Genomic DNA, 23,859 nt, shown 5'->3' on the forward strand with positions numbered 1-23,859 from the left:
GCCTAACTAAGGTTCTATAAAGTTGCAACATGACTTGCCAATTTTTAAACTCAATACCCTGGCTGATGAAGGGCAGCATGCCATATGTGTTCTTGACTACCTTCTCTACCTGCATTGCCACTTTCAGTGACCTGTGTACCTGTACACCCAGATCCCTTTGCCTATCAATACTCTTAAGGGTTCTGCCGTTACTGTATATTTCCTATCTGTATTAGAACTTCCAAAATGCATTACCTCTCATTTGTCCAGATTGAACTCCTTCTACCATCTCTCTGCCCAAGTCTCCAACTGATCTATATCCTGCTGTATTCTCTGATGGTCCTCATTGCTATCTGCAAATCCACCAACCTTTGTGTCATCCGCAAACTTACTAATCAATCCATTTTCCTCCAGATCATTTATATATATTACAAACAGCAAAGGTCCCTCCAATGATCCCTGAGGAACACTACTTGTCACAGCCCTTCGTTCAGAAATGCACTCTTCCACTGCTACCCTCTGTCTTCTTTGACTAAGCCAGTTTTGTATCCACCTTGCCAGCTCACCTCTGATCCCACGCGACTTCACCTTCTGCGCCAGTCTGCCATGAGGGATCTTGTCAAAGGCTTTACTGAAGTCCATGTAGACAACATCCACTGCTCTACCCTCATCAATTATCTTTGTCACTTCCTCAAAAAACTCGATCAAGTTTGTGAGACATGACCTCCCCTTCACAAAACTATGTTGCCTGTCACCAGTACGTCCATTTATTTCCAAGTGGGAGTAAATCCTGTCTGAAAGAATCCTCTCCTATAATTTCCCTACCACTGATATAAGGCTCACCGGCTTGTAATTACCTGGATTATTCTTGCTACCCTTCTTAAACAAAGAAACAACATGGCTATTCTCCAATGCTCTGGGACCTCACCTGTAGCCAGTGAGGATACAAAGATTTCTCTCAAGGCCCCAGCAATTTTCTTCCTTGCCTCTCTCAGTATTCTGGGGTATATCCTATCAGGCCCTGGGGACTTGTCTACCTTAATGTTTCTCAATCTTTTTGATCTCAACATGATTCAAACTATCTACACATCCTTTCCCAGGCTCATCATCCACCAAGTCCTTCTCTTTGGTGAATACTGACACAAAGCACTCATTTAATACTTTGCCCATTTCCTCTGGCTCCACACATAGATTCCCTCCCTTGTCCTTGAGTGGGCCTACCCTCTTGCTCTTTATATATGTATAAAAAGCCTTGGAATTTTCCTTAATCCTGCTGGCCAATGCTTTTTCATGACCCCTTTTACCCATTTTTACTCCTTGCTCAAGTTTCTTTCTACTATTCTTGTATTCCATACTTGCTTCATGTGTTCCCAGCCTCCTAGCTTTGACAAGTGCTTCCTTTTCCTCTTTGACTAGGCCCACAATATCTCTCATTATCCAAGGTTCCCTAAACTTGCCATACTCATCCTTCATCTTTACAGAAATGTGCCAGTCTTGAATCCCTATCAACTTACACTTGAAAGCCAGATGTTGATTTGCCCTCAAACATCTGCCTCCAATCTACATTCTTCAGTTCGTGACTAATATTACAGTAATTAGCCTTCCCCCAATTTAGCACCTTCACTTGAATACTACACTCATCGTTATCCATAATTATCTTAAAGCTTACTGAATTGTGGTCACTGTTCCCGAACTGCTCCCCTATTGAAACATCGACCACCTGGCTGGGCTCATTCTCCAATACCAGGTCCAGTATGGCCCCTTCCCTAGTTGGACTATCTACATACTGTTTTAGAGAGCCCTCCTGGATGTTCCTTACAAACTCTGCTCCATCCATGCCCCTAGCATTAAGCGAGTCCCAGTCAATATAGGGGAAATTAAAATCTCCCACCACAACAACCCTGTTACTTTTACACTGTGCGAAAATCTGCCTACTTATCTGTTCTTAATTTCCTGCTGGCAGTTGGGTGGCCTATTATAAACCCCCAACATTGTAACACACATTGGATAGTATGGAGCAATACACATTGCAGATATTGTACAGGGGCAGCTGTAATTCTTACAGTGCATAGTATGGAGCAATATATACTGCAGGTATTGTATAGGGGCAACCGTAACACACACAGGAGTGTCAGACAATACACACTGCAGATATTATACAGGGGCAGCTGGGACACACACACTGGACAAAGTGGATACAAACTATAGATATTGTACATGGGCCGCTGTGAGAGAAAATATAGACAGTTCATGTATCCTGGAAAAGACTGAGGGACTGAAGGGGGGGAAACGATCTTACCAAAAAATTCGAAGTGCAGAACAAGCTTGGAAACGGGAGAATTTCAGATCTCTTTTTTTTCAGCAAAGACACAATGAAACCATACACTACTTTGTGCAAAAAATGATGCACAATCTGATTCCCACCAGTAGAGACAGTGGACAATCTATTTTTGCCGGAAAGACAGCAGTTCACACTAGAAGGTGCTATTGTGCATGTTCAGATCTGTCTGTTCTGTGCAACAGGACTAAGAAATCCGTCAGGCAAACCCCCCCACCCTGCACCAGATATCCCCCTCGATCGCTGGTCTCCCCAGCCTATTGCACCCCCTCTCCCCCCAGCCCAGGCCGATTGCCAGTCTCACTGTTAGAAAATCTCTGTGATGCCCCAGCTAAGAAAGAAGGTGCACTACAGGGACAAACAAGTATAAAACCACTCTTCACTATTCCATACTATCTCAGCAAACCAACTCTATGCCACAAGTGAACATTATGAATGTTTCTGTATCTAAACATGCGCGCTTGACCACTTGTGATTCTGTCATCTAGCAATCCCTCAAATTAAGGATGCTTGCCACAGAGCACAGACCATAAGATTTTACATGGGGAGTCTTTTAAGAAAGGGGGGTTGCTGCGCTACAGCTACCACACGGTTCTAGCTGACCAGAAAACTCTCTTCCTCTCACCACCCATCATAGGTGTATCAGAAAGAATTTACATGTTGATAATCAACCTGTTTGGCAAAATTATGAATGCACCTTCTGTTGTCATCAAGACCTGAAGTGAGATTTGAACCTGGAGCTTCTGGCTCAGGTAGGGATGCTACCCACTGCACCACAACACTTCCCTTTTGAGGTAATGGCCAAGAAAAATAATATGCACCTAAAATCTATATTTTGCTCCCCCATAGCATAGTTCCTGGTTCAATCCCAAGTACAGTGTTTGCCGATTATTGATCTCAATGTAGTCAGAGGGACACCATAATTGCCTTCAATAATCCAAAATCAGTGGGAACAAAACCAGCCAGGGTTTCCACTTTCTGCAAAGTTTGCAGATGTCACATGAAGATATGTTCAAATTCAGGGCAATGCCCATCAAATTCGAGTAATCTGATTACAATCAATGCTGACAGTTGGCCAGCAGTCAAGCAGGTTGTCAGCGGAATTGAAGGAAGAGACTCTTATTCAAGCAAGGGGGCAACAGGAAAGGAGACTAAGTTAGTGGGTTAAATATTTTACAGGTGATCTTTGTCTCAGCTAAAAACTTAAATATGAACATTCTTAGTTTCCACAGCCATCACAAATAGCTGTGACTGTTCTTCTACACTAGCTGTTGCAAGTGAATATCAGGTATTGCTGCAATCACTCAGCACTTAAGTTTTAATGGAGGTTTAGTCCATTACAGAAGAAGTAATCAATAATGAGTCTGTGCTATGTTAACAGAAAGTGTTAAATACTTTCAACCCAGCCAGTGAAGATTTGTCCACTGGTCACCCTTGTCTAAGTACACAAAAACGTAATAACATATCTGATCCCCCCGCAGTGCTCCATTAGAGAGGCACAAAACATGATGACACATTTGCACTGATCTTTGATAAGCAAGGGTCTGAGACCAGCAGGAAAATTAAAGTCAGCAAAAGTTCATCATTGCAGTTGACCTTTGTATGCCCTGTGTGGACATTCCCGGTCAATGGAATGTCAGAGGGTCACTGACTGGTCGTTGCAACAATCAGTGATAACAGAGGTCTAATGATCTCTCAACTCTTGTTTTAATAAGGATGCACTGACATTGAGCAGCAGTAGTGTGTGTGGGACTGCAAAATCAGCTGATCTCATGGTTAAACAGAAAACCAAAGCTCTACTGCAATGTAATCCAAATTTCTCCCTTTCAACACATTGGAGGTTGAGAGAAGTAGCCTGATCTCCTTCCAATCATCATTCACAACACATCTGATATCAGCACTATATATGCATTACCCAACAGAATAACTTTTGTTTTAACATATGCAGATGCATTTTTAGACAGAATACTTTTCTTTAATCTATTGGCTATATTGATTAGAGAGGCTGGAAGTACAAAGCATTCTGCTATCTCAAACCTTAACAAACTATTGGTTTAATACTAAAGTAATACAGTGGAAACTCTTATTATCCCCACATAATAACAAAAACGTTATATGATTGAGTTGGATACAATACTCAGGATATTGAAATTCCTTTCTAAATGGCTGATCCAAGATAGATGTTGCAGTTTGAACCTCAGACCAGCAATAAATATTTGCCTCGTCTCTGCCATTCAACAGATAGCATACTTAGTCTGCTTGCAATCTCACCAAAAGGCCTAGATGTACCTGCATATTCTTATCAACCAGAATTTGATTTTTAAATTCTCAGAATATGGTTGATGCTCCAAAGCTGTATTTATCAGCTATCACTATTTGCCTTGAAAAGATGGCAGACCTCCTACCAGCGCTCAGTTTGTACAACTAAGAGGCTTGCTAAGTCACCTCAGAATACCCAAAAAGTCAAATAGGTGGTGTGAGCTGAAGATTCCTGTGGGCTAGGCCAGATTTGACTCAAGTTGGATTTTTGCAACAATGATCGTAATTCCTAGTACCAGACTTCTGCCGAATTTATTGAATTCAGCCCCTCTGAGTTACTCATCCAATAGTATAACTATCATACAATCATATTTGGCAATAAAAAGAAAACTATAATTTATTCCAAAGTTATTCCATGACAGCTCTTTTCCCCAGAAAAACAGCTCTGGTTTGAGATTTATGGTATTATCCAAACTTCTTAATGAGACTGCTGACATCTGCATTTTTCCTTCAATTTTCTAAATGGTTATTAACACTCTCATTATAACATATTTCACATTGTTACTTAGGAGTGTAGGAACATTGGTATTTTGGCAGAAACAAAAACCATTCTATTCTGCACAGGCAACATCCCACAAACACCAATAAAGTTTTTTTCGATGGTATTGGTTATGAGAGAAATGTTACCTAGAGCACTTGAACAGTTGCCTGTTCTGTTTTGAACAGTTTCTGTCAGTGAAGCACTCTTCACGTATTGAACAAAGTGTTAACTCAGTTGTGAGCTGAAGTCATGATGCATTAGCATCTTGGAACTTTTTAATGTGTAAAAGGCACTATATAAATAGAAGTTGCTGTATGGCTTAAAATAACAAACTTCTGATTTAGAGTCCAGAGGGCAATACACTGAACCAACTTCACGCTGCTTACAACTCTCTCCCATCTCCCTGAGCTTGGGCATCGGAAACATTTGGAACCTTAACCAACTCAGGAGCCTGTAGAATGATGACCATTAACAAACTATTCATTCATGAGGGTCATCACAGCTCAATGAAATATATATATTCAAAGTACTACTATTATTATCCTCCCTGAAATAAACAAATACAGCAAAGACAAACCCAACCCACGACTTCCTAAAATCAAATCAAAATACTGTGGATGGTGGAGATCAGAAATAAAAACAGAAAATGCTGGCAAAGCTCAGCAGTTTGGCAGCATCTGTGGAGAGAGAAACAGAGTTAACATTTCAAGTCGAACATGATTCTTCTTCAGAACTGAAAAGATGTAAAGATATGATGGATTTATGCTGTTGATAAATGGAGCGGGGCGGCTGGATCGAAAGAGAATGTCATAGATAGGTTAGAAGGTGGGGGGATATTAAATGACAAAGATGTCATGATGAAACACAAGGCAAAATGAGTGGTAATGGTAGTATTAGATATACAAATCATTGGTCCAGAGTACGTGTTCATAGCAGAATAAAGGTCAACGAAGTCTGAAAGCAAAAATATGGTACTCAGACACAGACTAGCGCTTGAGGGAAAAGAAGAAAATTCAAAATGGAAGACAGAGTTCATGGTCTGAAATTGTTAATAAGTGGTGAGTTCAGAAGGCTAAAAAGTGTGTAATTGAAGATGAGGTGTTTGCATTGGGCTTCACTGGAACATTGTTGTAGGCCAAGGACTGAAATGTGAGCATGAGAGCAAGATGGTGAATTGAAATGTCAAGTGACCAGAAGGTCAAGGTCAAATGGGGACTGAGCAATGGTGTGTTTGGTTTCCCCAATGTAGAGACTGTATTGGGAGCAGCAAACACAGTAAACTAAATTGAAAGTACAAGTACTCACCTGGAAGGAGTGTTTGGACAGTGAAGTGGGGGAAAAGGTAAAGGGTAGTTGTTACACCTACTGCAATTGCATGGGCAGGTACCATGGAAAGAGGTTGAGGGGATGAGAGAAGAGTGGACCAAGGTGTCATGGAGGGAATGGTCCTTTCGGAATGAATGACTTTCTTGATTTGAATAGCTGTGCAGCTTGCATGATGTACTGTACTAAATAAGGCAGGAGGAGTAATAACAACTTGTATTCATACAGTACCACCAATAAAACATCCCAATGCAGTTCAGAGGAGCATTATCAAACAAAATGTAAGCCATGTAAGGAGATATTAGGATAGGTAACCAAAAACGGTAAGTTTTGTTGTAATTAAAGATGTAGGTTTCAAGGATAATCTTATGTAAGAAAAACAAAGTTGTGGGCATATGGGGAGGAACTCCAGCTCCTTGAACTGAGGCAGCTGAAGACCGGATTAAAATTGAATTGCAAGAATCCAGAAATGGAGGAGTGCAGCTGATATCACCAAGAGTCGTTGGATTGGAGAAGATTGCGAGGATACATACGCATGAGATCATGGTAGGATCCAAACCAAAGATGAGAATTATAAAATTGACAGACTGGGACCCTGTAAAGATCAGCGAACACAGGAATGAGGGGTGGCCAGGACCTCATGCAAGATCAAATATTTGCAGAGTTTTGAATGAATTTAAGTTTATGCAGGTCAGGAGATCAGCCACATGGGCACTGGAATAAATAAAACTAGATGTAACAAAGGCAAAGACCTTTCAGCAGTTAATAAACAAAGGCTGGGCAGAGACTGGCAATATTAGACTGTGGAGAGTAAGTGATCTTAGTGATGGAATGACATGTGGTCAGAAGCTCATCTTAGGGTCAAATACGACACCCAAGTTACAAATGATTTGGTTCAGCCTTGGACAGGGACCAGGAAAGGAGATGGAATGATGATTAGGGAATGGAGTTTGTGACAAGGATGTAAAACAATGGCTTCAGTTTCCTGATACTTAGCTAGTGGAAATTTCTGATCATCCAGGTGGAGCAGTGCAGTGACACAGCCGTTAGTACTGCTGCCTCACAGCACCAGGAACACGGGTTCAATTCCAGCTTCAGGTCACTGTCTGTGTGGAGATTGCACATTCTCCCTATGTCTGCATGGGTTTCCTCTGGATGCTCTGGTTTCCTCCCACAGTCCAAAGACGTGCGGGTTAGGTTAATTGGCCATGCTACATTGACCTTAGTGTCAGGGGGATTAGCAGGGTAAATATGTGGGGTTACGGGAATAAGCCAGGGTAGGATTGTGGTCGGTGCAGACTTGATGGGCCAAATGGCCTCCTTTCGTACTGAACAGATTCTATGATCCGATGACTAGATGTTTCACAGATTGATCAGATAACAAAGGTGGCATGAAAGGTGATAATGAGATAGAGCTAGGTGTTATCACTATACAAGGGGAATCTGACATTGATAATGTGGAGAGGTTAAGAAGATCAAGGAGAAACGATAGCATCGTATTCGGAAGATGTTGCTGATGGGCAGCATAAGAAACAGGAGCAGGCCAAGGATAGATCTTTGAGGGATGCCTGAGGAAACAGTGCAGGGACTAGAAGATAAGTTATTACACGTGATACTCTAGCTGTGATTAGTTTTCACGAGGTGAGGGTAATCCCAGCCAACTATCTCCTGAAAGTTATAAAAATATTGTACTGTCAGACCATAATGCAAGGTCTGAGCAGTCATGGTGACACAAAAGAATCATCCAGCCCTGGATGCAATTCAGCAAAATGACAAAAAACTGATTGCACATCCCAGATGCCCCCTTGAGGAATGACTGGAAAAACAATAACTTTTCAGCTAAGAAAGGAGCAGGTTTCATAAGGGTGACGCTCCCAAATTATACATAAATATTTTGGGAAAGGGGGATCTATTTCAAATTAAATCACGACAGCCAACATAACAGTTTCAAATTAGCAAGAAGCATATCTGGGACTGAAATGGGAAGTTCTTCACAGACAATGATGGAATGGACTTTTGGATAGTGGAAATGAAAATCTTGTTGTTATTTAGCAATAGTTAGATCCCTTGATGGGAAGAAAGGTTAAAATATTCTAGGCAATGGCACTAAACTGGCTGCATTTCTTTTCACATCTGTATCTTTCTTTCTGATGATCTCTATCTGCAAACACTATAAGGTATAACAGACATAAAGGACATACCTCTGCAAATTCAGATGTCATTACTAAAAACTTCATATCATTTTATCCATTATGGTGTCACGTTGTGTTAACATGGATCTTCCAACAGCAATATCAGATTCCAAGCCTAGGGAACAGGAAGGGATTGTGGAGAAATATAACTTCCACGTGCCATTGCTATTTTTCTTGTAATTCTAAAGCCAGTCAGCCTCCAGAAGAGCAGTGGGACTATAACAAGCTCTTTCAAGTGTCTTTGCTGTTAATGGAGATTGTTCTTTTTTTTACTCCATTCTTAAAGTTACAAAGCCAATGCTCAGCGTGGAGTGAGCAGACCCAAATCCATTCCGTGCTTGCTTCTTCCTCCAAAACCAAATTCAAATTTCAATTGAATCCAATTTGTGATCCCTATGAGACAAAGGACTGGGCAAACCCAAATCCATTCCTTGCTTGCTCACAAAACCAAATTCAAACATCAAATTGAATAAAATTCATGGCCCCCACAAGAAAGATACACAAGATCCAAGTTGATAAGATACCACATTGCACCCCATCTCGAGCTTGATCTGGGCCACAAGGGACAGAAGCAATGAATGCTGAAGAAGAATCTGAGTCTGAAAGTGAAGAGGGCTGAACGTGGAAGAATGTCAATTGAAATCATGTTCTGTATTTTTAATAAAGCACAGGGGTTGTTGAATCAAAAAAAAGACTTAATTTGCTGCCAGCACCGGGCATGCCTAGTTGTGTGCATGGCCGTCATCTCAACAAGGGAGATACAATGTTAAAGTCCCGAGTTAAAGCATCGGTGCTCAATAACGGCTCCCATCACTCCTGACAAAATACAACGGCACTGTCTCCGAATATTAGTAAAATAGATATTCTAGATCTATATTCCGAATTCCGAACAACTGGCAATAAACCAGCGTGTACAACCCCACGGACACAGACGGAGAAATGAGACCACAACTGGCCTTAAGGGCGTTCCTGCGCATGTGCAAGTGCGCGTGCACGGAGCGGGGCAGGGCGCATGGGCAGACGGGCCCGGGGCGGCCATGTTGTGTTGGCAGTAAACGGTGATCGTTAGAAGATGCAGGTGGAGAAGATGGAATTTAGTCCTGTCTGAGAAACACAGGGAAGATCAATAGGATAAGGCATTGCACCCCGTATTGGGCTTGACCTAGCCCCAGAAGCAGTGGCGATTGATTGAAGGCTTTATTTGCATTCTCTAAACACGCCCAGAAAATTAACCCTGCCAGGCATTTGTTAGGAGCCATTTGTACTTCCTCCTTGCAGAGATTATGGATGAATGATTAGTGAATTTACAGATGTTGAAGGGGACAATTCTGATCAGGACTCAGAGAGTCTCTGTTCTTTGGCTAATGTATTCAAGCCTTCTGAATCCACCTTAGTAGGATTTAGTTTAATATCACATCCAAAGAGGATACATCCCAGCAATGTGGCTCTCCCTCAGTGATAATGTGAAGATGCCTGCGTTGGACTGGGATAAACACAGAAAGACTGGTTGGACTTTAACCTGGTGTTGCGAACTTCTTACTGTGTTCTCCCTCAGTGAGTCAGAAGAACACCAGCCGAGAACAAAGCATACAAACCACTGACTGGAAGCCCTTAAAGCCAAAACTTTTCTTAAATAAAAGCAAAATATTGCCGATGCTGGAGTGGAAAATAAAACCTTTTGTTTCCAAAGCTGGAATTTCACCAAGACAGGTGATAGTGAGGGAGAGAGGGGCTTGGACAATCTTCTACTTAAAAAAAAGGCAAAATACTCCAGATACTGGAATTTGAAACAAAAACAGAAAATGCTGGAAAATCTCAGTAGGTCTGGCAGCATGTGTGGGGAGAGAATACAGCCAATGTTGACTCTAGATGACTCTTCATCAAAGTTTATTTATTAGTGTCACAAGTAGGCTTACATTAACATTGCAATGAAGTTATTGTGAAAATCCCCTAGTCCTCACATTCCGGTGCATGTTTGGGTACATTGAGGGAGAATTTAGCACAGCCAATCCTCCTAAACAGAACGTCTTCCAAACTGTAGGAGGAAACTGGAGCACCTGGAGGAAACCCATGCAGACATGGTGAGAACGTGCAGATTCATCCTGGTACCAAAGAAAAAGTAACGTGCCTTAATGACTCATCTGGTGGCTCTGACATCCATCATCATGAAGTGCTTTGAAAGGTTACTCATGGCACAAATCAATTCTTGATGCACTGATTGCTTGGATACACAACATCTCGCCTACCGTCGCAACAGGTCCACAGCAGACACTGTCTCCCTGGCTCTGCACTCAACCTTGGAACACTGTTGATTGACTACAGCTCAGCCTTCAACACCATTATTCCTACAAAACCCACCTCCAAATTCCATGGCCTGGGGCTTGGTTCCTCCTGCGACTGGATCTTGAACTCCCTAACACACAGACCGTAATCAGTAAGGATAGGCAACAACACCTTCACGATCACTCTCAACACCCGTGTGCCCCACAAGGCTGTGTCCTCATCCCCCTTACTCCTGTACACATATGACTGTGTGGCCAAATTTTCCTCCAACTCGATTTTCAAGTTTGCTGATGACACTATTATTTAAATGGTAAAAAAATTGGAACATGCTGTCAAGCAGAGGGACCTGGGTGTCCTTGGGGATGAATCACAAAAAGTTGGTTTGCAGGTGCAGCAGATAATTAAGAAGGCAAATATAATTTTGTCCTTCATTGCTGGCGGGATGGAGGTTAAAAACAGCGAGGTTATTTTGCAGCTATGTAAGGTACTGGTGAGGCCACACCTGGAGTACTGTGTACTGTTTTGGTCTCCTTACTTAAGAAAAGATATACTGGCACTGGAGGGGGTGCAGAGGAGATTCACTAGGTTGATGCCAGAATTGAGAGGGTTGGCTTATAAAGAGAGAATTAGTACATCGGGACTATACTCATTGGAATTCAGAAGAATGAGGGGAAATCTTATAGAAACATAAAATTATGAAGGGAATAGATAATATAGAAGCAGGGAGGTTGTTTTCACTGGCAGGTGAAAGTAGAATTAGTGAACATGGCCTCAAAATAGGGGAGAGCAGACTTAGAATTGAGTTGAGGAGGAACTTCTTCACACAAAGGGTTGTGAATCTGTTGAATTCCCTGCCCAGTGAAGCAGTTGAGGCTACCACATTGAATATTTTTAAGGAAAGGATAGATAGATTTTTGAACAGTAAAGGAATCGAGGGTTATGGCAAGCGGACAAGTGAGTAGAACGGAGTCTGTGAGAAGATCAGCCATGATCTTATTGAATGGCGGAGCAGGTTCAAGGGGCCTACCCCTGTTCCTAGTTCTTATGTAAAGTTTGAAGTTTATTTATTAGTCACAAGTATGGCTTACAATAACACTGCAATGAAGTTACTGTGAAATTCCCCTAGTTGCCAAACTCCGGCACCTGTTCGGGTCAATGCACCTAACCAGCACATCTTTCGGACTGTGGGACAAAACCAGAGCACATGGAGGAAACCCATGTAGACACGGTACGAATGTGTAAAGTCCACACAGTCAGTGACCCAAGCCGAGAATTGAACCTGGATCCCTGGCGCTGAGAGGCAGCAGTGCTAACCACTGTGTTACCGTGCTGCCCATATACTGTATAATGTTGGAGAAATTCATAGTAGGTTAGAGAAATTTCAAATAATCAAGGATTTAAGACAGTAATAAAATACCAGCATCGAGTTAAATGACCTCAGATCAGACTCTCAGTCTAACGGGAACTGTCTGCATGAAGACAGTATGAACGCAGTAAGAGATTTAAATAAGTGAGATTTGAACAAGTATTTCTGATTTAAACATGTATTTTGGATTTTTAAAAGTATTTTAGTTGTATTTTTAAAGTAATTTACACTTTAGCCAAAGACAGGCTGCTGTGAGCCATCATGGGATGAGGAGTTAGCAGACAAACTACATTCTTTGGAACAACGTAACTGCAGAATGTGCATAGTTTTATCAGCAAAAATTACAAACAGTATGGTTCCCAAAGCCACTTTATGAATAGGGCTGTTCAAGTTGTCCTGATAAGACAGTTCTTCTCAGATCTGTGAATGTCAGCTGTCTGGTTCAGCCACTGATGCAAATAAGAGTTGGTGGGAACAGTAACTTTGACCTTTAAGTGCCTGGGGTTGCTGAGCGATGGGGAAGAAGCATCTAGATTCTATGGACCAATTAAATCTCCAGATGTCAGAGGGTAGAATGCAATTGGCTAAGGTATGTGACAGTTGTTAACACTGATTGATTTGTACTAATAATGACTGGTTCATAACTACTGGATGGGCAGGAAAGTAGAACTTGAGAAATGTATAATTAATCTGTTTGACGCATTGTAACTTAAGAGTGATATTGGAATGCTCAAGGCATTCTCCTGGTGAGGCAATGGACTGCCCAATGCTCATTTTCCCATGGATCATTGACTTGATTTGATTTATTATTAGTATACAGTGAAAAGTATTGTTTCTTATGCACTAAACAGACAAAGCATATCATTCATAGAGAAGGAAACAGGAGAGTGCAGAATTTAGTGTTACAGTCATAGCTAGGGTGTAGAGAAAGATCAACTTAATGCAAGGTAAATCCATTCAAAACTCTGACAGCAGCAGAGAAGAAGCTGTCCTTAAGTCAGTTGGTAGGCGACCTCAGACTTTTGAATCTTTTTCTCAAAGGAAGAAGGTGGAAGAGAGAATGTCCTGGGTACGAGGGGTCCTTAATTATGTTGGCTGCTTTGCCGAGGCAGCAGGAAATGTAGACAGAGACAGAGTCAATGGATGGTTTGCGTGGTGGATTGGGCTACATTCACAACCTTTGGTCATAAAGATGCCTTTAACCTCGGGGGACACTGCTTTGTGAGTCTTTGCATTAGCTTAAGTTTCAGCATTACTTAGTCTCTGATAAGACCCCACAATACTAATACATGTGACAATAATAATTCAAATCAAACTTCTACACAGACGGTGACCCAAGACGGGAATCGAACCCAGATCCCTGGCACCGTGAGGCAACAGTGCTAACCATTGTGCCACCCCTCGCCACAGATGTTGTCAGACCTGCTGAGATTTTCCAGCATTTTTGGTTCTTGTTTCTCGTTAAAAAGACTTGATGTTCAGGTTACAGCCCTTGAACCATCCACCCACCCTATGCAGGATCGCACATATGACACCCAATTCTCAGGGTTGTCATCTTTATTCAGTTCCTGTTCATTGATTTTTTAGATAAGGAAAACACGTGGTTCAAGATTACTATTAAATGTATTAATAATTCCAAATAATCTGCGATAGCGGTGGCCGGTGTCCAAAACTTCATCTTGATTTGGGCAATACTGCCTACGCCTTTTAAAGCACATTCTTTTCTATAGAATCACTTGCAATTCTGGCAGTTACGCGATTTGCGTAACGGACATAACCGAAACTGCTGCTAGTGGTTTGGGTTAACAAAAAAGCGGCCAAATCGTTTAAATTCAGATTGGACGAGCCATGTCTGGAGTCCAATTGTACATCTCCAGTGTGTCCTCATCAAGAGAGGTGAGGACGAAGGGCGGTGACCGAAACATGTATTATCATCGTTAATATAATTTACTCTAAAATATCTCGGATATGAATTCTGCTAGAATTAACCACGTGTTATCAATTATTCAGTGTAACTTGCACCCTATTTAAGTTTGTATGAAACTAAGATTTTCCAATTTCACTCATGAGACCATTCACGATTACCGTAGAGATAGTATATATACTGGTAAGGTATTTCGGCACAAAATCATTTGAAAGGAGCTAGCCAGAACTTTTCTGAGCTTAAAACTAAACGAAGACTCTTGGATCTCTCGCCACTATTGAAAATTTGCGCAACTTCACCTATTCTTGGGTAAGTGAAACCGGTGGCACTGACACATTAAATCTAGAAATGGCTGCTGTGATTCCTGATCTAAGCGGTTCATCAATTTCAGCCGGGATGCTCCGAGTAAGACGATTGGCCTAAACTAAAAGCAAAATACTGCGGATGCTGGAATCTGAAACGCTGACGAAGGGTCATTCTGACTCCTTAAAAAGTGAAACTATGTTTTCAACTTCCCTCTCCATGTAGTTTATCAAGTCTTTCCCTTTCAACGGTTATTATTTACAAACAGTGCAATCCAGGTGCCAATTCACTGCATGATTTTCCCCTCGAGTTCTTTCGCCAAATTAGGCCCAATTTATCATAGGTTGGAGGTTGCAAAGAACAAATTTTCTAGGGGTCCTCAACAAGGTCGCTGAATGATTTCCCCCAGCTGTTGCCTCGAGTTCTTCCGCCACTTACCTTAAGTATCAGTTGTCTGGTTACCAACGCTTGTCCTTAGTTACTGTATCCAAACCCTTAATGATATTGAATAATCTCCACTACTGTGAGAACTCGAATTTCTCTGGTCTCTTCATCTAACAAGCCTCTCAATCCTGATACAATTTGAGTAAATTTTCACTGCGCTCTAAGACCTAAACATCTTTGCTAAAGTATAGACCCCAAAATTGGCCACAGTTAGTTGTCACCTACCTAGTATTTTCTATAAGTAAGCTGCTCTCTCAGTCACCGATTCAACAATATTCTCATCTTCAATAAATAGAAGGTATAATATTGTAGCTACTCCCAATGCCTTACAGAATAGATTCCTTGGCAGGCTCTGTTCCACATCGACCCTTGAAACAATGACACAATCTTTAGAGACGTTATCAGAAACAAAATGTAATCGTTGCAATCTCTTATATGCCTGCTAAGGGCTGACTTATTTATTTTTAATGATAAATTACTTGATGGTTATTGCTTCCCAGAAACTAGCCCTTATACCCATAAACAGATGGTAAAAAAGTTTATTAGTGTCACAAGTAGATTTACAATAACGCTGCAATTTAGTTACTGTGAAAATTGTATTCTCACTTAGAATGGTAAGTCCTATCCACTTCTGGGAAAGATGAACTCTTACAGCCTTAATGGTGATTGGGCCCAATTTATCATAGATCACATGTTCTGGTTGGAGATTGCAAAAAACAATTTTCCACCTGTCCTCCAACAAGGTCAAGAGAGCAATAGTTGCAGTAAAAAGACCAGATTGGATAGAGGTAGCAGTTTCCTTTCTTATTTGGAAATACATCCACGAACTAGTTATACTTTCCAGTAAGCAGTTGGCATTTTTCTGGTGTCAGCTACAAATTTACTAGAACTGTACATTCAACTTCAGAATCATGGTGAGTTTTGAACTGAAATAAAAAAAGGTTATTATCACAATGGTACATTCTCTGCCATAAGAACATAGCCAGCCTCTCACATGACAGTGATGCGACACACAGGCTAAAAGTACCAAAGTGATTCTCATTTTAAATCAGCTTTCATTGGAAAGGGGAAAAGAAATGTTCCCCTAAAGGTTCAGTGGATAATTGCAGCTGTCAATAATGTGCTGAGTTCACAGGAAGAACCCATGTTTGGTGCTCCCATCAGTTTGAACCCCTACAAATTTGAATTCAACATTACACATTAAGATGACAGAAAATTTGCAGCATAACTTAGATATAACTTCCATGACTATCACCAGGATTAGTTCACCAAAAAAAAAATTGCTCTCTAATACAAGTCCATCTGCCATGAATGAATTTGAGGGTTTATGGTCCATGAGAGAATTTCAATACTATATTGATGGAGTGATGATGGAGTTTGCACATTCTCCTCGTGTCTGCATGGGTTTCCTCCCACAGTCCAAAGATGTGTGGGTTAGGTTGATTGGCTATGCTAAGAAATTGCCCCTTAGTGTCCAGGGTAGTGGAAGTTAGAGGGACTAGTGGGTATAATATGTAGGGATATGGGGGTAGGGCCTGGGTGGGATTGTGTTCAGTGCAGACTCGATGGGCCGAAGGGCCTCTTTCAGCACTGTAGGGTTCTATGATCTATGACACACTAGCGAGAAATTGTTTTTAAGATTATGGGATGTAGGTGTCACTGGCAAGACTGGCATTTATTGCCCATCCCTAATTGCCCTTGAGGAAGTGGTGATGAGCTGCCTTCTTAAACTGTTGTAGTCCCTATTAAAGGATACAACCACACTCTTGTCAGGGGAAGGGATTTCTAGAATTTTGACCCAGCAACAGTGAAGACAACAGGGCTGTGTTGTAGTTGTTTATGGTACCTAATTCAATGCTGATCTATTTGATTTTATTCCTTTTTGTTGACTTTGTAGCACTTTGATACATCTGTATATATGAATCATGACAAGTGTCAAAATTGGTTTACTAATTCTCAGTAGATTCTTTGTGCTCCTAGGTCAGGTCGCAACAGTCAGAAGTGGAAAGGGTGCTGGACATAAAAAAAATTAAGTACAAGCGGATAGATATCTCAGTCAGTGAAACACTTCTGGAAGAAATGAGAAGCAAAGCAGGTGACCCCACTGCTCTTCCACCACAAATATTCAATGATGACAGTTATTGTGGGGTAAGAGATCTTTAATTTGGCATTATGACCAGTGAAATAAAACATAGCGTTTATTAAATACATACATTTAATGAATAAAATCTTAGCTTAAAATTCTCCAGTCAAATTGCCACCTATCAGAAATGATAGGATAAAATCTGAAAAGATTGGCAGCAAAGGTTAAGCGGTCAACAGACCCAGATAGAACATTTCTAAGCTTTTGGAAAAAATAGGTGTTGAAACCATTGATGATCTGGCTGCAATGTGCTAATCTTCCTTAGATTTAGGAATGATGCCAGAAGATGGAGGATGGCAAATGTTGCACTCCTATTTATTTATATCAGAAGGCTTACATTAGCACCGCAATGAAGTTACTGTGAAAATCCCCTAGATGCCACAACCCAGCACCTGTTCGGGTACACCGAGGGAGAATTTAGCATGGCCAATGCACCCAAATAGCACGTCTTTTGGACTGTGGGAGGAAACTGGAGTACCCAGAGGAAACTCATGCAGACTCTGTAAAGTGACCCAAGCCAGGAATTGAACCCAGATCCTTGGTGCTGTGAGGCAACAGTGCTAACTACTGCGTCATGCATACTATCAAACAACAGGAGGGATAAGCAGTTACTGCAGGTCAGTCAACCCAATGTTAGTCATTACAACTCTGAAATATAGCGATTGGTGAGGATAGTAGCGAATTACATAAGGACACAAGCATGATGGTCTGGAGACCAAAAATTAAAACTCACTTAGGGCAAAACTAACAACATTAACTAAATAATAATGGAAGCACAAGAAACATTTTTGCAATAAGTTCAATTACTGGTCTGTTGTTAGCCGATCTTCACAATTGATGCAGCCTTTGAGGGGAAAAAATAATCACATGACTCAGTCCCTAAGTGACTTCTATCTAAAGGTGTGCAGGTTTTGATGTCAACTGAGGTAAGATTAAGCTTAGCACTAATATTGAGAGTTCTTGAATGCCCTGCAGACATCTATTACTCAGGTATATAACAAATGGCTATGGTACCAATGCGCAATGATAAATCAGCCTCAGTTTTTGGGAATATTGACCAGTTCTCGATGAAAGGCAATGAGAATACAGTTGACTGCTATACACTATAAATTGTGGGATGGACCCAGATCAAAGCTGAGTTTTATTTACCTTTCATATTATGAAGCATGTGCATTGATATGTTTTAAAATTACACCAACAGATAAATACCATTGCCATGAATTTCTGGGCCCATTCGCCACAGGGCACTACCTCCCTCAAGAGGGCCATAATGGAATTTGCGCCATATGAGATCTTTCCCGTCCCCTGCCAGCGACGTAATCAGGACCATACCCAGCAAGGGCGTGAACTTGATTACCATTAATTTGTACGGATTTAAATATTCCTAAATGGTTTTCAGGAGTAAAATGTTTCCTCCCTCCGGTGTTATGTCACACCAGCAGGAATCATTATTGCTTTTCAGCAGTCGAGATAACAAGGCCAGAGGCATGGAGGTCGGTGTAATCTCCGGGCGGTCAGGGACCTAGGGACACAATACTGCTGGGGAGAGGGGTTTGTCGGCGAGGATGGATGATGGGTGGGGGAAGGGGGTAAAATTGCCAGTAAGGATGGATGGGGGCCGTTGCAAGACCTGCCCACCTGCTTTTTATTGACAGAGTCAGAAGATCTGGAGTAGAAGCTGGCATGTTTCTTCCCACAGTCAGAACTTGACACTTTGCCATTTTCTGGTAAAATTCTGCCCTATGTCCTAATCCTGCATTTGAGCATTCTACCAGCTGAGAGTTTGCCCTCGACTGGTTTGTTTGGAATTTTCACACATACTCCCTCCATGTCAAGATGCTGATGGGTGCACCAATTGGAGTGGATGTATTGTAGGGCAGAAACAAATAGGATTGTACCTTGGGTCACATGAGATAATGACACTATCAGCTATGGAAATCTTCACCTGTCCCTGTGTCCATTATAAAACTCTTGATTCTTGGCAAACTAAAGATTCTGGTAGCCAGAATCTTTCTCTCTCCCAACATTCATCTCACCCCATCCAACAAATCACCCAATTGACAAGCAATGAATTTGTTTAATTTTGGAAACATTATAGTTTATAAAAACTAAAGTGAGTTATTTAATTCACAAGCTTTTAAACCACTTTTGCAGGGTTACTTGCAGTTTTACGATGCTGTGGAGAATGAAAAGATCGATCACTTCTTAAAATTGATACAGAAAGTGCAACATGGTTGTGATATTTCAACAGACTTCAATCAAACTTATGCTGCAGAAAGCTGATTCAGTGAATGCAGTGTAGTACCTTTGTGCTGATTTATCTGCTACATATTTTGAGTTATGATATGACAATATAATTTAAATCAGAAAAGTTGGTCTTTTGATGTAACTGATACCCAATTAGTAAAACTAAAACTTCCTCAATTTTTTTAAGAGAGGTAATAAACTTCTGGTGGCAGCAAAAGAGATCCTTTTGTTCTTTTTCCATGGTGCTGCTAATATCAGAGGCTTGATATTGCAGAGCAGGCAGCGAAGGTGAAGAACACAGTGAATTACATGAAGGTAAGTCACAAAAGAAGTCCATAACCCAAAAGATCCTGTCCTTTAGTTTGGAGAAAAGCACTCTAAAGTCACTACTTTATAAATGTAACACAAAAGTGCTTCACAAACTATAACCAGACAAACATTAGCATCAAACTAAAACAGCAGTTATTGCAGTTGCCTAAATGCTCGATTGATTTGGTAGGTTTTAAGTAAGTTATTAAACAGAGATGGGGCAAAGAGATTTACATAGATAACTGAAGGCATGATCACCCAAAGAATGGTAAGCCTGTGGAATTCATTACCACAGGTTTTGGCAAGTTGATGCCAAAACATTGAATGTATTCAGAAGGCAGCTAGATATACCATTTGGGGTGAATTGGATCAAAGATTATGGGAAGAAAGCAGGATTAGGCTATTGAGTTGGACAATTAGCCATGATTGTGATAAATGGCGCAGCATGCTCAAAAGGCCTCCTCTGCTCCTATCTTTTATGTTTCTATGAGTGTAGAAAACAGGGGTGCAAAACAAAAGCCAGAGTGGGAGAACAGAGCTTTGAGAACTAGAGGTGCCCTACCAAACAAGTTTGAGAATATTACAAGGAGAATATAAGAGTAGGCAATTCAGCCCCTTGAGCCTGCACCACCATTCAATACGATCATGGCTGATCTCATCGTTGCCTCAATTCCATATTCTGCGTGTCCTCCATAATCCTTCAACCTATTAAAAATCTGTTTCTTAAATTTACTCAAATGTCCCAACATCCATAGGACTCTGGGGTAGTGAATTCCAGATTCCCGACCCTTTGAGTAAAGTCGTTTCTCCTCATCTAAAGCTATGACCTCTCAGTGTAGATTACACAAGAGGAAACATCCTCTTTGCATCCACCCTATCAATCCCCTTTTACCTCAATTAGACCGCTTCTTATTCTTCTAAATTCTAGACAGCATAGGCCTAAATTGCTCGATCTTTCTTCGTAAGACAAACCCCTCATCTCTGGAATCAATCTAGTGAACCTCCTCTGAACGGCCTCAAAAGGGGACAGTATGTGATATTCCAGGTGCAGTCTCTCTAATGCCTTGTATAGTTGCAGCAATACTTCCTTACTTTTATATTCTATCCCTTTAGCAAGCATTAAATGCCAAAATTCCATTTGACTTCCTTATTACCTGTTATACCTGCAAACTAATTTTCTGTGGTTCGTGCACAAGGATACCCAGATCCCTCTACACTGCAGCACTCAAGTGTCCCTCCATTTAGATAAGTTGCCTTTCTATTTTTCCAACCAAATTGGATGCTCTCACACCATATTAAACTGTATCTGCCAAATTTAGGCTTTTTCAAAACTATCCCTTTACATTTGTAAATTTTCTTGATTGCAACTTTCTATTCCACCTATTTTAGTGTCATCTGAAAATCCGAATACAGTACACTCTTTCCCAGCATACAAGCCATTAATATAGATTGTAAATAGTTGGGGCCCCAAGGACAGAACCCTGTGGCACACGATTGCTTACATCTTGCCAGTAAGATGACCTATTTGCTCTGACTCTCTGCTTTGTATTAGCTAGCCAGTTCTCTATCCAAAATATATTACCCCTAACCCCATGAGATCTTACCTTGTCTATTAACCTTTTCTGTGACACCTCATAAAATGCCTTTTGAAAGTCCAGATTTTCTACATCTACAGAATCCCCATTATCCACTTTGACTAATTTGCCAGACCTCTTCAAAGATGTAAAAAGCAAATTTACCCTTCATAAAACCATGCTGACCCTGATGGATTGCATTTGGATTTTCCAAATGTCCTGTTATTACTTCCTTCACAATAGATTCCCAACATTTGAAAAAAACTGGTCTGTAATTTCCTATGTTCTGCCTCCCTCCCTTTTTGAATGAGGGTTTCAACAGCCATACATGCAAGGGATTTTGTGCATTCCACTAATAGAATAGCAGTTGGATTTGGCTTAAGATTACCTGCTGAGTCGTGACACCATCTTCAGTAAAAATGGCAATGTCTCCAAGAGGAACAGTACGCCAATAATACATTAAGAAAGGGAAGCTTAGTCTTGCTGGTGAGATTTCTGATTTCTAGGTTTTGAAGGATCTTGAGGCCCCACTGGCAATCTCATGGACAGAGAGTACCGGCCAACCCAACACAATTTACCCTCGTATAGTGGATTCAAGCCACTAAAATTGCATTGCAACTTGATAGTCTTAATTAATTAAATTTTGGTGAATCATGCAGTTATTTATGATTGCATGCAGACATTGTACAAACTAGAACCAGTTCTGTAGTATAATATTTTGGAACAGCATTTCTAATCAGTTTTAAGAAACAAATATATTTTTCTAATTTTTATGGTATTCACAAGTCTGCTTGAAAATCACAGGTGATATTTTCTTTGATCTAACTTGCAGATTTAATTCTTAAAGCTCTACTAAGTATACATAGGTTAGAGGGATTAATGGGTATAATATGTAAGGATAAGGGGGTAGGGCCTGGGTGGGATTGTGTTCGGTGCAGACTCGATGGGCCGAAGGGCCTCTTTCTGCACTGCAGGGTTCTATGATTCTATACACAAAAATATTAGTGCTATAGCAGGGCATTTACCAGTGTCTGCCATTAGTTAGACATGTATTTGCACAGAGGGAAATGGGGCTCTGGAACTTGAATGAATATGGAAAGCAATCAGGCATCTCATTAAGAATCCAATTAGGGGACTGAAATCAACAATGCAAGGACTGGGAAGGAACTGTAATTTGAAGTAGGTGTACAAAATTTAACTCAATCATGAGTATAGTTAATAACTACCATAAAAATACAGAAACTCCCAAACTATTTAGTGAAAGCAGGCCTTGCAAAGCTAACAACTGAGTGGCACAACTCAGACAGCAACCTTTGAGTTTACTTACACATCTGTCTCTCTTCTGGAACTGCTATACTATTTATACATAAAGAGAAAAGTTATCGTCTTTCCATTAATTTGACCCTGGTAACTATTTTAATTTCTCAATGATCTTGCTAATTGAGCTTCCTTTTCTTCTTAATGTATTATTGGTGCACTGTTCCTCTCAGAGACATTGTTACTCCTGCTAAAGATAGTGCCAAAGTCTAGATGGTCTTTAATGCTGGAGGGTAATTGATAAGATCGATGAGTTAAGGGCATGGATTGACACATGGAAGTGTGATATTGTTGCCATTGCAGAAAAATGGTTGAGGGAAGGATGGGGGTAGATAGCAATGCCAGGTTCCTAGCTCAGAGTTTCTGCCCTGCCACAGTGACATTGCAAACCATGTCCACTATTTTTTTTTGCAGTTAAAGGGACAAGATCTGGAGAGAGACAAGCCAGTGAAGCTGAAGAGTTCCACACCAGCTGTCTCACCAGAACTGACACTTTGCCAAATTCTTGTAATATTTTCTCAGTCTGGTGGTTTTGACCAGGCCAGAGATTACATCTGTACCAGGGAAGGCAGAAACTAAAATAATCACTACTGCTTAAGCACTCATCACAGAAACACCTAAAAACAGATTCACATTCCTGCTCTACCATAGATTAGTTAACTGTCCTCTAATGATATTATTTACCTTCATATGTGAAAAATACAAGATTTAATTTGTATGTATTTTCAAAGCTGTTAAATTTGGATGGAGATACTTCATTATGCATTACTGAGAAGTTAACAGTTTTCATTCCCACGATATGCTGATGTAGACAGCCTCTATGACAGCAGCAGTGGGTTGCTGTGATTGGCCTCATCGCCTTAGGTCAAGGAATGGAAAGGTCTGCCAGTATTCTTGCTTCCAACTGCTATCCAGAGACGTCTGATATTGGCTGAAGACCAGAAGGGACACAGCTGTGGTAACCTCTACGTAAAATATTCAAACAACACTTATAGTAAGAATAGCTACTAGAATTTAAATCAGTCTTGAGAGAGGAGATCATTTGTAAAAACTTAGTGTTAATTTTAGATTACAGAAAATCTGTGTTTTACCAGCAGTGAAAGCCAAATTTCATACATTGTACAAAATTATAAATTGACACTCAGGTTGCTTTAAATGGACCACCCATGAAATTGGAACAGGGATAGCGGTGAGAAATAGTATATGGAGAGACGAACTGAAATTTAAATCAAAATGTTAAATATTTGCCATAATTTACATAGCAATGCAATTAAAATATTACCTGAATCTACCAGAGGTCATCCGAAAATATATTTC

General features: G+C 40.7%; 1 protein-coding gene across 1 annotated transcript; it reads left to right on the forward strand.

The window, feature by feature from the left end:
* Positions 1–9,663: 9,663 nt before the first annotated feature.
* On the forward strand, positions 9,664–23,278 carry LOC145353198 (SH3 domain-binding glutamic acid-rich-like protein 3). The gene is made up of 3 exons (XM_080203711.1): positions 9,664–12,870; positions 16,933–17,100; positions 19,250–23,278. The coding sequence occupies exons 1-3, from the start codon at positions 12,796–12,798 to the stop codon at positions 19,376–19,378; spliced, it is 372 nt and encodes a 123-aa protein (XP_080059837.1). The 5' UTR covers positions 9,664–12,795; the 3' UTR covers positions 19,379–23,278.
* Positions 23,279–23,859: the final 581 nt, after the last annotated feature.

Source organism: Carcharhinus amblyrhynchos, chromosome 15 (assembly GCF_965287045.1).
Source record: "Carcharhinus amblyrhynchos chromosome 15, sCarAmb.v2.hapA, whole genome shotgun sequence".
NCBI classification, from domain to species: domain Eukaryota; kingdom Metazoa; phylum Chordata; class Chondrichthyes; order Carcharhiniformes; family Carcharhinidae; genus Carcharhinus; species Carcharhinus amblyrhynchos.